This window comes from Bos grunniens, chromosome 21, assembly GCF_055505025.1.
Source record: "Bos grunniens cultivar Pamir isolate PY7600 chromosome 21, Bosgru_T2T1.0, whole genome shotgun sequence".
Classification (NCBI taxonomy): domain Eukaryota; kingdom Metazoa; phylum Chordata; class Mammalia; order Artiodactyla; family Bovidae; genus Bos; species Bos grunniens.
In genome coordinates, this window is record NC_141185.1 from 22,589,042 (window position 1) to 22,603,199 (window position 14,158).

At 36.6% G+C, this 14,158-nt stretch overlaps 1 protein-coding gene across 2 annotated transcripts in view; it reads right to left on the reverse strand.

Moving 5' to 3' along the window:
- TTC6 (tetratricopeptide repeat domain 6) overlaps positions 1-14,158 on the reverse strand; it is a 215,175-nt gene that overhangs the window by 28,877 nt on the left and 172,140 nt on the right. For both annotated transcript variants that reach the window (XM_086363463.1, XM_086363462.1), the window contains 5 exons: positions 13,522-13,656; positions 10,266-10,415; positions 9,297-9,437; positions 7,682-7,795; positions 4,439-4,558 (listed from right to left, as the gene is read on the reverse strand). In XM_086363463.1, coding sequence (XP_086219589.1) covers positions 4,439-4,558; positions 7,682-7,795; positions 9,297-9,437; positions 10,266-10,415; positions 13,522-13,656 — 660 coding nt within the window. The remainder of the gene's footprint in view (positions 1-4,438; positions 4,559-7,681; positions 7,796-9,296; positions 9,438-10,265; positions 10,416-13,521; positions 13,657-14,158) is intronic.

The window sequence follows — 14,158 nt, forward strand, 5'->3', positions numbered from 1 at the left end:
GATTTCATTACAAACTTTCCCATTAATTTAGCCTAACAATTCCAGTTCAAATGCCACACTCTATTTCCCGTGTTCTAATGAAGGGCACACAACTATCAATTAATACATTTTCAGCTCTCGTCCTACTTGATCTCTCTGTTAATCAATCATCCCCACTAAGAATGTTTCCCTGTGTAGGTTTTCTGACTCTGCTCTCTCTAGGTTCTGCATTTAGCCCTCTTATTATTCAGTCATGTGTTTCTTCATTGGTCTGCCTCAGCAATCGTCTTTTTTTAATATTTCAAATTAATTTTTTAAATTTACACAGGGTAAAAACTTTTTTTGCCTTTAATTGCAGGCATATCTTGTTTTATTGAGCTTCGCAGATACTGCACTTTGTACAAATTGTGCGATCTTGCCTCAAGCAAGTCTATCGGCACCATTTCTTCAACAGCATTTGTTCAGTTTGTGTCTCTGTATCATATTCTGGTAATTCTCATAATATTTAAAACATTTTCATTATTATTGTAGTTGTTATGGTAGTTTGTGATCCTCAATGATCCTTGATGTTACTACTGCAAAAAGATTGCAACTAACTGAAGGCTCAGATGATGGTTAACATTTTTTTAATCAATAAAGTACTTTTTAACTAAGATAGGTCCATTTTTAAGACATAATGCTATTGCACACTTAATAGATTACAGCATTGTACAAACATAACTTTTATATGCACTTTTATATGAAGCAAAACAATTAATGGGAGTCACTTTATCGCTATGTTCGCTTTATTGCTGGAACCAAATCTACAATATCTCCAAGGCAAGCCTGTAGTGTTTGCAGGGCATGTTTTTTTTCCTCAGTCTTTTTACTTTTACCCTTCTATATCTTATATCTAAAGTCTGTTTCTTGCAGCCAAAATATTGTTGGGACTTTTAAAAAATTCTACTCTAACATCCTCACTATTTCAATTGGGGTATTTGGAGAATTTCCATGTAATGTAACTGCTGATGAGGTTGGATTTAGGTCTACCATTTATTGTCTGTTTTCTGCTGGTCTCCTCTGTTTCTGATCCTTTGTGTTCTCTTTCCAGACTTATCTGGGATTATTTTAATTTTTTAATATTCCATTTTAATTAATCTACTCTTTTTGACTGCGGAGGTCACATTTGAGAAGAAACCTGGAACAAAAGGAGGTCATGAACCATATACAGATCAATAGGAGGAGTGTTTTCCACCTAGGGAATAGCTTGTGTGAGGACCCTGAGGCAGGAAGGGAGCCTGGAATTTCCAAGGCATAGCAAAAGGCCACAGAGGAGTAACCTGAGTGGAGAAAAGAAGAACACTGACAATGAAGTCAGATCAGCGAGCAGCAATCAGGTCACTGGGGTCTTGGTTGGCTACAGTCAAGAGTTCAGATTTTGGCCTAAGTGTGATGGGAAGTCCCTGGAGGGCTCTGAGCCGAGGAGTAGCTTGCTCTGCTTTATGTTTTTCAGAGGCATCTCTGGCTGCTGTGTGAACAGCACATAGAGGGACAAGAGCAGAAGCAGCGAGTCCAGATGGAAAGCTACTGCAGGAACCCAGGCAGGAGAAGGTAGAGGCTGGAAGGAGGAGGAGAACAGGGGTAAAAAAATGAGAAATGACTGAATTCAAGATGTGTTTTGATGGTAGAGCTGACCACACTGGTTCATGATTTAGACACGGGGTATGAGAAAAGAGAGAGGTCAAGAATGATTCCCACCAGACCGCGAGCTCCTCAAGGACTGGAAATCTGTCTTATTTGTCTCCATATCTTCAATGTCAATGTTAGTACCATGCCTTGTCTCAAGGAATACAGGATTTGGAATCAGGAGAGACCTAAGTTCAAATCTTGTCCCAGTACTTCCTGGTTGACTCAGTTCAGTTCAGTTCAGTCACTCAGTTGTGTCCGACTCTTTGCAACCCCATGAACTGCAGCATGCCAGGCCTCCCTGTCCATCACCAACTCCTGGAGTTCACCCAAACCCATGTCCATTGAGTCAGTGATGCCATCCAGCCATCTCATCCTCTGTCACCCCCTTCTCCTCCTGCCTTCAATCTTTCCCAGCATCAAGGTCTTTTCAAATGAGTCAGCTCTTCACATCAGGTGGCCAAAGTATTAGAGTTTCAGCTTCAACATCAGTCCTTCTAATGAACACCCAGGACTGATTTTCTTTAGGATGGACTGGTTGGATCTCCGTGCAGTCCAAGCGACTCTCAAGAGTCTTCTCCAACACCACAGTTCAAAAGCATCAATTCTTTGGCACTCAGCTTTCTTTATAGTCTAACTCTCACATCCACACGTTGACTACTGGAAAAACCAGAGCCTTGACTAGACGGACCTTTGTTGACAAAGAAATGTCTCTGCTTTTTAATATGCTATCTAGGGTGGTCATAACTTTCCTTCCAAGAAGTAAATGTCTTTTAATTTCATGGATGCAGTCACCATCTGCAGTGATTTTGGAGCCCAGAAAAATAAAGTCAGCCACTATTTCCACTGTTTCCCCATCTACTTGCCATGAAGTGATGGGACCGGATGCCATGATCTTAATTTTCTGAATATTGGGATTTAAGCCAACTTTTTGACTCTCCTCTTTCACTTTCATCAAGAGGCTCTTTAGTTCTTCTTCACTTTCTGCCATAAGGGTGGTGTCATCTGCATATATGAGGTGATCGATATTTCTCCCGGCAGTCTTGATTTTAGCTTGTGCTTCCTCCAGCCCAGTGTTTCTCATGATGTACTCTGCATATAAGTTAAATAAGCAGGGTGACGATATACAGCCTTGATGTACTCCTTTTCCTATTTGGAACCAGTCTGTTGTTCCATGTCCAGTTCTAACTGTTGCTTCCTGACCTGCATCCAGGTTTCTCAGAAAGCAGGTCAGGTGGTCTGGTATTCCTATCTCTTTCAGAATTTTCCACAGTTTATTGTGATCCACACAGTAAAAGGCTTTGGCATAGTCAATAAAGCAGAAATAGATGTTTTTCTGGAACTCTCTCACTTTTTCAATAACCTCTTTAGAATATCAGCTTCCTCATCCATAAGCTACAATTGTAAATCATGCAGTATTGTTGAGAACATGGCAGGTATAACTGTACAATAATTCAAGTTAATGTTGCTGTTAAGTACTAAAGGAATACTTAGGTGGGTAGTAACATGGGCCCTGTATTTAATTCTCCAACAGCTGAAGTCTTTTGCTTCCAAACCTCATTTTCCTCACTTTCTCCACCCAACACTATTGCCCAGAGTCTCATAGCTTTTTTGCCTATTCCAAAGACATTCTTTAGCTTTCCCTATCTGAGGGAATTCCAAAGGGCACATCTCAAAACCAAAACCTAACGGAGTTCAACTCTTGAAATAACATTTCACCATAGTATAAATTGGCTTCCCTGGTGGCTCAGTGGTAAAGAATCCACCTGCCAAGCAGGAATCCACCTACCACATGCCAAGTTCAGTTTCTGGGTCTGGAAGATTCCCTGGGAAGGAAATGGCAACCCCCTCCAGTATTCTTGCTTGAGAAATCTCACAGACAGAAAAGCCTGGTAGGCTGAAGTGCATGCGGTCAGAAAGAGTCAGACACAAATTGTAACTGAGCAGGAACACGATTACGTAAGCTGCCTAGAATACAGTATCTCAGTCACTTCTTTAATAGTAAGTAATCCTGTGGCACAGAATCTCAAAAGATGGCTCCAGAAGTTGAAAAATAATACAAGTTATATTTGGAGGTGAAAAAACAGGAAACACTCCCTTACATAATTGTCTGTTGTGGTTCCTGAGAAACACAGAAGAAAAACTACCATTATTTAATGGCAAACTTCAAATTACTATTTGATTTTTGCCTATATCTCTTAATTCCTAATTTAACTCTATATAGACAATATAGATAAAAACGAGAACAGTGAACTTTGTTTCATTATTCTATAAAGAAATCCACCTGTTTCTTATCTGTGTATTGCAGATGCTGTCTTCTATTGCAATTCTGAGTGCCTGTTCCCACTAACTTAAAAGCCTATTCCCAGTAACTTATTCTGGGCTGCTATTCTCTGCCCATGTGAAGCAAACAGATTTATTTTGACATATTTTCAATGTGGAATGAGGAAAACTATGAACGAGGAAGAGCACTGAGCAGCAAAGTAAATGACACTTAAATCATTTTAATTTTTGTCTACAGCTAAGACACTCCCTTAGGAGAGATGATAGTCTTGATATTTCATCAATTTAGATTTTTTTTTTACATATTATCTATTCATTTGTATTTAAAAAGTAAAAAAACACTTTTGCAAAGATTCTATCATTCAAAGTACTTCATCACAATTCTCACTAAAGTTGAATTATTGTTCATTAATAATGCCATTTATTATCAAAAAAACTTTTTCACAGGTTTTTAGAAGTGAATATACAAAATCAAGTGGGTTCATTTTTACATGTAAACAGGAAGGTTTACCTCTAATGCGAAATTGAACTGTTCTAATTCTGCATAGATGAGTCCACGATTAATGAAGGTGTTCAAAGTCACAGTTTCTCCAGCATTAAGAAGAAGCACAATTCCATAATCTGTTAATGCCTAAAAATGAAATAATCACTTACAAGGTAAAGTCAACTCTTTAGAGCATTACTACATTGACCACAGACAAACTAGAACCTCATAATTAGTTCTTTAATGTGACTTAAAATTTAAGGCCGAAAATAATCATTTGTTAGGTTTAATAGGTCCACTTAATTAAATACTATGGATGCTGCTACTTTCTAACAAATGGGGTTCACTGTGCTTGTACTCACATGCTATCCTAAGCATTTTTATTGTGCAGGGATTGAAGGGGGCACGCAATATCCTTCCCCAACTCAACAGTTTCACAAAATGACTATTGACATTAAAGCAGAGCACTTGTTAACCTTTTGAAGTTTAACTGCTTTATAGTGTTTTATTGTTTTCGTCACTGAAACCTAAGTTTTACTGAGGCAGAGATTATTCATTTTGTTCCCCATTGTAAAGCCAGTAACTAGCACCATGCCTGCACTTACTAGGCATTTGATAAATTTTTGTTGAGTGAATAAATCATAAAGCAATGAAAACAGATCTTAATAAAACTAACAAATAAGCACTTGTTGGAAAATTACTGCAATATTCTCTCTTTTAAAGATAATCTAAGCTGAGAATCATCTCAGAGGACCTTTTTCCATTTCTTATCTTTTTTTTTTTTTTCATTTAATAAATAGGTTTTTCCTCTGTACCAGGTACTAGGAGTATCCCAAATATCAGTTGGAGCTGAATCTCTTAACTCTGAACATTTTTCTTCTGAACACTTTGCCCAAAAGAGCCATATGGTTTCATCAGAAAAGGGCCAAATCATATATGCCCATAGCATGTGCTAAATGAAAATGCAAATAAATAGTATTTTACTATTTGCTTAGTTAGTGGTTCTCCTCTAGTGTTTTGTGATGGGGAACTCGACATCTAAAAGAATTGTACAGTTAAACATCCTATATGTATATTGTAGAATAACTATAAATAAACACTGACAGGCTATAAAAATAATTTATAACACTTGTAAAACAAAACTAGAATGTTTGCAATTTTCCTATCATGGAATCACATAATTAAAACCTGTGTATATATCATGATGCCTTAGAAATCTACTAAGTAGCTGAATATATAACACAAGAGGAAACAAACCTTGGAAATTAGATTTCATGAAGGTCACAATGAGCAGGCTTTGTGCTTTGTTTCTACTATTGTTACTAAACTTTCAGTCTTGGGAAAGTTACTTAACATTAAGCCTCAGTTTTCCTATCCACAAAAATGGAATATTAATAACATATTGTTATAGAAGTCCACTTTAAAATACTGGTTTTTTAGATTTTTGATATGGACCATTTAGTGAATTTATTACAATACTGCTTCTGTTTTATGTTTCAGTTTTTTGGCCCCAAGATACGTGGGATCTTAGCTCCCCAACTAGGGGTCAAATCTCCACCCCCTACATTGGAAGGTGAAGTCTTAACCACTGGACTGCCAGGGAAGTCCTTAAAATATTTGATTGAATGTTGGTAAAGCATTAGCCCAGTGCCTATCATACAATAAGCCCAAAATGGGTGATAACGGTTAGTACTTTTATTAACATAAGGGGGTAGGAACCAGACTTCACCTTTTCTTAGTTTTTATGAAACTGTATCTTGGGAGTGCATTTTTTGCACAAAATTACTTGTGTTTGCTTGGTCCTGTTATGGCAGGAACGCTGAGAAACAGGTGGAGGGAGACAAAAGGGAGGAGGTGACACAATAAAATGACATCCGGTCCACGTGCTAGAGGTCAGATGGTTTCACAAAGCCACCTAAAGACTGTTAACCAGAAGCAAACAAACCTGTGGACGCCAATACAGGTCCCTATTCCCTGTGTGACTTGGATGTGTTTCTAACCTCTCCCTGTTTCCATTTCTTCATCTGTAAAATGAGCCCATTGGATGAAAAGCATTGGGTACCAGGCCGAAAATAGCCAATATGTTCTTATTCTAGTTAGATTCCCATTTACATAGATTTTCATTTTCCTTATTCATAGAGCACCAGCTCTGATACCAATCAGACATAACAAAAATAGTACTTCCCTGCCCAGACCCCGACCATTGTTTGCAAGTTCAGGGTTACCCAGAAAAGGCAGGGATAGGGGTGGGGAGGAAGCTGTCAAAAATACCTGCTGTGCAGGTTACTCTAATAAATGATCCTTTAATTGGCTCCTAGAATGGTAACAAGAGCCTGTGTTAAAATTAGTTATTCATTTGTCAACATTTCTGGAGGAAACCTGAAAATCCAGTTATCGGCAATTTTATATCCGTTTAGACAGAAACAATATTTCTCAACTTTTTTCTTCCATAGGAAATAAATCACTAAATTTCTAAATGTCTTAAACAGATTTAACTTTCCAGGTTTTAAGGAAATTGAGGGAGTGTATCCGCACACAACACCCGGGAACACAATGCAGTCTTTTAAAAGAAGCCATCATCAACAATGAAGTGACAGAAACAAGGAAGAGGAGATAGGAGGATAGCAGAAACAGAAGCAAGAAATTGGGCAGAACACCAAGAAACTACTGATCTGCTCCCCCGTGAGGAATCTTGATTGGAAAAGGACAAAATTGACAAGGGGAGACTGGAGAATGGAGTAAGATTCAAAAATATAAAAAAGGGCTTGCACAGGTAGAATCTGGAACAGGATACATAGAGAAAAAAGGTTTGCTTCAACCATCAGTTAGGCTTCAAAATGGTCTCTGAGCTGGAAACCATCACTCAAAACTGCCTGCTGCATCTGTGGTCTGAGCACTGTAACAAAATACCTCCCCAGGCTATTCTAGTTAATGTTGAGATTGTGAAGCAAACAATATTGCTAGTGATCACTACTTAAAAATTCTACACACAATTTATCAGTGGAAACATTTTTCTCAAACGAGAAACATGTAACACGTGTTAGTTTACACAGCCCTTAAATGCTTTTATAAGCATTATAAAATTAATTTTCATTTGACGTTGCAGAGATTGTATACGAAAATTTGCTAAGCACTAGCAAAAAATTAAATATTCTTTAAAATGGTTCTTTGGCATCTCAAGTTTTGTGTGTATTTCCACAGGAATTATTTTTCCAAAATTGTAACAGAAATAATAAGAAAATACGCTTTAAATATATTTACAAATCTTACCATTTGAAGTTCATTTATCTTGGTGTAACATAATGCTCTGTTATAAAATGCTATATAACTGTTTTTATCCATGTTGATAGCTGTAGTTAAATCTGTAATTGCTAGTTTATAATTCTACAAAGAAAACATAATTAAGTGAGAAGAGTTCATCATAATGGACTTAAATTTAGTTGTAAAATAAATTCTTGATTCTATCAGAGTTTTGGGACTACTCATTTAATCATTCTGTGTATCATCCGTGAAATTAAGACAATCAAGCTAATCTTTTACAGAATTAATTAAGAAGGTCCCTTGGTAGGAACTGTTATTATAGTTTTTCTCATTTGCAAATAAAATTCAATATACAAACAACTATTAACGATTCTCTTTTTTCCACTGTTGCTATATGTATCGGTGTGCTTGGTTGCTCTCTTGTGTCCAACTCTGCAACTCTATGGACTATAGCCTGCCAGACTTCTCTGTCCATGAAATTTTTTAGGCAAGAATACTGGAGTGGGTTGCAATTTCCTATTCCAAGGGATCTTCCCTACCAAGGGATCAAACCTGCGTCTCCTGCATTGACAGGCAGATTCTTTACCACGAACGCCACCTGGGAAGACCCCTGTTGCTATACAGCAAGCAAAAAAATTAATTTCTTATGGATAAAAGAGAAGCAAGCTAATTCACCCAACAAGCATTCACCAGAGCCGGCTGGCTTCTGTCACTAGTACTGTCATATCACGTAATTGTCATGTTTTCTACCCACGTTCTCTTTTGTTTCTTTTTGATGCTTCCCTGATAACTTAGACATCCATTTTTATAGACAGTAATTTTCACAGAATATACAGGTAATGCAAGGTCTTACCTTTGTTTTAAGGTATTATTTGCAAAATAATATTTCATATTTCATATGAAATATCTACAAAGAAATGTCAGAAAATAAAAATAGGGAGAAAAAAATATGCCAAGAACCATTAGACATCAATAGTATTGCTCACACTTTTTAATTCAGTAATAGCCATTTAGGAACCATAACCTTTGATTTTCTTCTATGTGTATTATTTAAAATAGTAAAATAAAAAAAAAATTCAAACAATCCAAATGCCCAACAATAAAGTGGTTAAAATATACTATGATGGAATAGTATGCAGTCATTAAAACTGGTATCATCTTCAATGATTAAATATAAGAAGCAAGGCACAACACAGATTATTTAAGTAGCACAGTCCCAGTTTTTAGAAGTATATATTTTATTAGGAAAAAAAAGACTACATGAAATACACCAAAATGCTCTCAGGAATTACCATCTGATGGTAGGAAATCAGGTGATTTTAACCTTCTTTATTCCTCATTGTATTTTCCAAATTCTCTATAATGAATACTATTTCCTTAATAAAAATATATAATTAATGCCATTTAAAATATAAATGTCAAAAATAAATATCACTATTTTATGAAAAATCATTAACTGAAATCCCTTTTGATGTTCTGTCAAAGTGCAACACCTTCTATGTAGTTCTGCCTGATTCCATGGCAATTCTCCTTTCACAGAGAGAAAGGGGAAGTGAGTCCCTCCTTGGCATCCGAGCAGCCACACACCCTAAAATACCAGAGCTTAAGGCAGGAAATTCCTTACCCTGCTGTAGTATTTCAGAACTCCTCTGTAGACATAGGCACGCACACTCTGAGGGTAAATTTTGATGGCCTCATTACAACTCAAGATCGCTTTGGAGTATCTGCCTTTCAAACCATAGTAGGCTACTCGACTTAAATATGCCTTTTCAGAGAAAGAGAGGAAGAAAGCGGAAACAGATTATTTCAGTAAAAGCATCAGTTCTGCCAAAATATATATGGTAGTTGGAACAAATTTATGCCATCCAAAGATGATATAAATCAAACTTTTGGTCACTCTCTTTTATTAAGAAAATTTCAAACTCACAGAATATTCAAATAGTACAGTGAACACCCATATACCTACCACCTGGATTCAATAATTATTAACATTTTGTGATTTTGTTGTTATCTAATTTTTTCTGAACAATTTGAAAATAAGTTGTAGACATTTTAAAAATTCACCCCAAGTCTTTCAGTATACATCTCCTTTGAAGAAGACATACTCCTACACAATGACATTACCACTGTATATCTAAAAAAATTCATAGTATTTCCCTAAAATCATCTGATATTTCATCCATATTCAAATTTCATACACTTTTAAAATCAAGATCCAATGGAGTTTCATCTATTGGATTTTATATTGTCTCTATAGTCTCTTAAAAGGCAGGATACAATGTAACAGCAAAGGAAGAAGTAAATAAATTTATTTACATAATATAGTATATAAAATCATAATGATTAATAGGTACATTAAAATATTAACAAATTTATATACATTAAAATTCACAAAGCACGTTTACCTATATAATATCCCTGTTGGAAATCATATTTTCAGTTCAATGGAAAATACAGATAATATATAGATTATTAAAACAGCTGTAAAGTAGATAAAAGTAACTGTTACTAACTAATAACAACACTTAAAGATTTAATAGTATTAGCAAATTTAACACACTCTTCAAACCAGAGCAATCACCCATTTAAATACCTGGTAATGTTTTGGATCAAGGGTAATCGCACGATTGAAATCCAGGATCGAGCCACTCTTATGGAGTTTGACTTTACAAAGCCCACGGTGATAAAAGCTTTCTGCAAAATCAGGATTTGCTTTCACAGCTTTTGTAAAATAATCAAAAGCCTAGAAGAGCATATTGGTAAAAAGCAAATCATTCAGTGAGTAGAATACATTAGTTAAAAAGTTAATACATTACAGTATATAACTATTCTTGAAAAGTTTTTATTTTTTGGTCATTTTAAAGATGTTTTTCCCAGTGAACCTTGTGGAGCCAAAAAATATGAATGACCCAGGTTTATTATAATTTACAGGTTCCTTTATTCACAGACTAAAGTCTACATAATTCATGTTGTTACAATACTTTTGGAGGTGTAATTTTTTTAAATTTATTTATGTATTTATTTGGCTGCACCGGGTCTTAGCTGTGGTAATGCAGGCTCTTTAGTTGTAGCATGTGGGATCTAGATCCTTGACCAGGGATCAAACCTGGGCCCTCTGCATTGGGAGCACTGAGTTTTAGCCACTGGGCCACCAGGGAAGACCCTGCTGCTGCTGCTAAGTCGCTTCAGTCGTATCCGACTCTGTGCGACCCCATAGACAGCAGTCCACCAGGCTCCGCCATCCCTGGGATTCTCCAGGGAAGAACACTGCGGCGGGTTGCCATTTCCTTCTCCAATGCATGAAAGTGAAAAGTGAAAGTGAAGTCACTCAGTCGTGTCTGACTCTTAGGGACCCCATGGACTGCAGCCTACCAGGCTCCTCCGTCCATGGGATTTTCCAGGCAAGAGTACTGGAGTGGGGTGCCATTGCCTTCTCTGAGGGACCCTAATAGGACTTTAATCATTATGTGTCTTATTGTGTTTCTTCAAAGAAATCACAATTAGTATTTATTATTTTCCATGAGGACCAGCAGATACATAGTTACAAAATTTCAAAACAAAAGAACTCCAAAGTTTTTTCTAACATTGTGAAGCAAAAGTTTCCCCTGCTTGTCCAAAGGACTAAGAACAGGAAAAATATTTGTAATTAATCTCATATGTATTGTAATTTCTTAATGGAAAACTAATCAAGTGCAATTCTCTTTTAAAGTTATAAAGATACAGGTGGACACCATCCACCCCTATGAATATAAGGACTGGAATGGTGTGTGGGTGTGTCTGTGTGTGTCTGTGTAGCTGTGAAATATTCAAAAAGAGCTAATGATATGTTATTTACATATTTATCATATCAGTGAAAATTTTGAAATGGAGACTTGTATAAAATAGTCAAATATTATTAGGTTGGTGCAAACATAATTTTGGTTTTTTCACTGTTGAAATTTGCCATTTGATATTGGAATACATTCTTAAATAAATGTGGTTACATTATGTTATTTTAATACACATTTCTCACTTTATGTTTTTTGCTAATGACTCATTGCTGTTTATTTTATGTTTATTTTAGATTATAGAAATGATGTTAGACAAAAAGCAAATTTGAGCGATTTTCTTATTGGAGTTCAAAATAGGTCATTAAGCAGCAGAGACAACTCACAACATCAACAACACTTTTGGCCCAAGAACTGCTAATGAATGTACAGCACAGTGGTAGTTCAAAAAGTTTTGCAAAGGACAAGAGACTTCAAGATGAGGGGTGCAGTGGCTGGCCACTGGAAGTTGACAACAAAAATTGAAAACCATCATCAAAGCTGATCCTCTTACAACTACATGAGAAGTTGCCAAAGAACTCAACGTCAACCATTCTACAGTTATTCTTCATTTGAAGCAAACTGGAAAGGTGAAAAAGTTTGATAAGTGGGTGTCTCGTGAGCTGACTCAAAATCAAAAATGTTGTTCTGAAGTGTCATCTTCCTTTTATTCTACACAACAACGAACCATTTCTCAATCAGATTGGGACAAAAAGTGGATTTTATACAACTGGCAATGACTTGCTCAGTGGGTGGACAAAGAAGAAGGTCCAAAGCACTTCCCAAAGCCAAACTTGCACCAAAAAAAGGTCATGCTCACTGTTTGCTGTTCTGCTGCTGGTCTGATCCACTACAGCTGTTTGAATCCCAGTGAAACCATTACATCTGAGATATATGCTCAGCAAATCAATAAGATGCACTGAAAACTGCATCACCTACAGCTGGCATCGGTCAACAGAAAGGGCCCAGTTTTTCTCCATAACAATGCCTGACTGCATGTCACACAACCCATGCTTCAAAAGTTGAATGAGTTGCGCCACGAAGTTTTGCCTCATCCACCATATTCACTTGACCTCTTGCCAACCGACTACCACTTCTTCAAGCAGCTTGACAACTTTTTGCAGGGAAAACGGTTCCACAACCAGCAGGATGCAGAAAATGCTTTCCAAGAGTTCTTCGAATCCTGGAGCACAGATTTTTACACTACAGGAATAAACATTTCTTGTCGGCAAAAATACGTTGATTATAATAGCTCCTATTTTGATTAATAAAGATGTGTTTGATAAGGAAGAAGAAGCACCAGTCACAGAAGCTGGTGCTCTGTGACAACCTAGAGGGGTAGGATGGGGAAGGAGGTGAGAGGGAGGTTTAAGAGTGAGGGGACATATATATACCTATGGCCGATTCATGTTGATGTATGGCAGAAACTCACAATGTTGTAGAGTAATTATCCTCCAATTAAAAATAAAATTAAATTTAAAAAATGAGGATTTGTTTGAGCCTAGCTAATAACGATTTAAAGTTCAAGGTCCAAAACTGCAATTACTTTTGCACCAACCTAATAGATAAATACTTAATAATTGAATAAACTGGTTTTCAATGAACCTAGCCATCTTAACAGCCAGTTTGCTCTGATTTTAATTGTTCAGTTGTCAATAAGAGAAATCAGTGTCCTCATTGTTTTCCATTTATCCTGCATGACATTGATACACTCAACGTACTGACAATGTGGTAAGTAAATTTATACTAAGTGATGAAATTATTTTGCTATAATAATTTCTTACAATTAGATTTATTGCTTTGGTGGGAAACACGCATTAGCCTTTGGAATATTATCGACAAACAAGCATTAATAAAATGTGTTGAATAAATAAGACAACATAGTAGGTTTTACAGTGTGCAGACGGACTATAGTAAGCCAAGCTTTACCAGAAGCTCTGGTCTAGTCCCTCACTGCTTAGGTGGCCTTTGGAAATGGAACTGAATGTAAGGAAACAATTTCTAAAACCGTGAAAAACTTATGTGCTTAAATACACAAAATACCAGTTGTAAGCTGCCTTCCTCCATGTAACAAAGACCCAAGTGATACAGACAGTCTGCTGAAGCTGCTAAGGGATTCAGTCCTTTATCAGAAGAAGAAATGAGATCCAATGCCTTTTTAAACATTCTCATGGCTTCCTGCAATGATTTTAAAAAAGAGAGAGTGAGGGAAGGTAATGTTTCTCTGTAATATTTATTTAACGTGGCAGCCTACCTAGTAAAGGGAATCCTGAGTACACAGCCTTACTCTCATTTGACATGAGGACACACAGATCTGGTAAAGTCATGGATCTTGTCAGTGCACGGCGAGCGAGGACCCAGGTGGGGAGTCTGACCTACCCACGTGCCTGGCCTCTAAGCAGGTATGTAAGTAGGCTTACACAAATAGACTTTTGGAACTGTAATTTCTAAATTCTTTTCTTTTTTGTGAAAATTTATGTGCATTTAATCTATGAAATAGAGCCATACAAGATTAATTTCTAAATTCTAAAGGGTATTTTCTCATACTCTTCAATCAGACTTCAATTTATAGACCAGTTTATGACCAGTTGCCTAGTAAGTCTCCTGAAGGGAATGTTGGCCAGCTGTTATGTAGTAAAAGTTCTCTACTGACAATCTCTGAGGCACTTTTAATCACCCT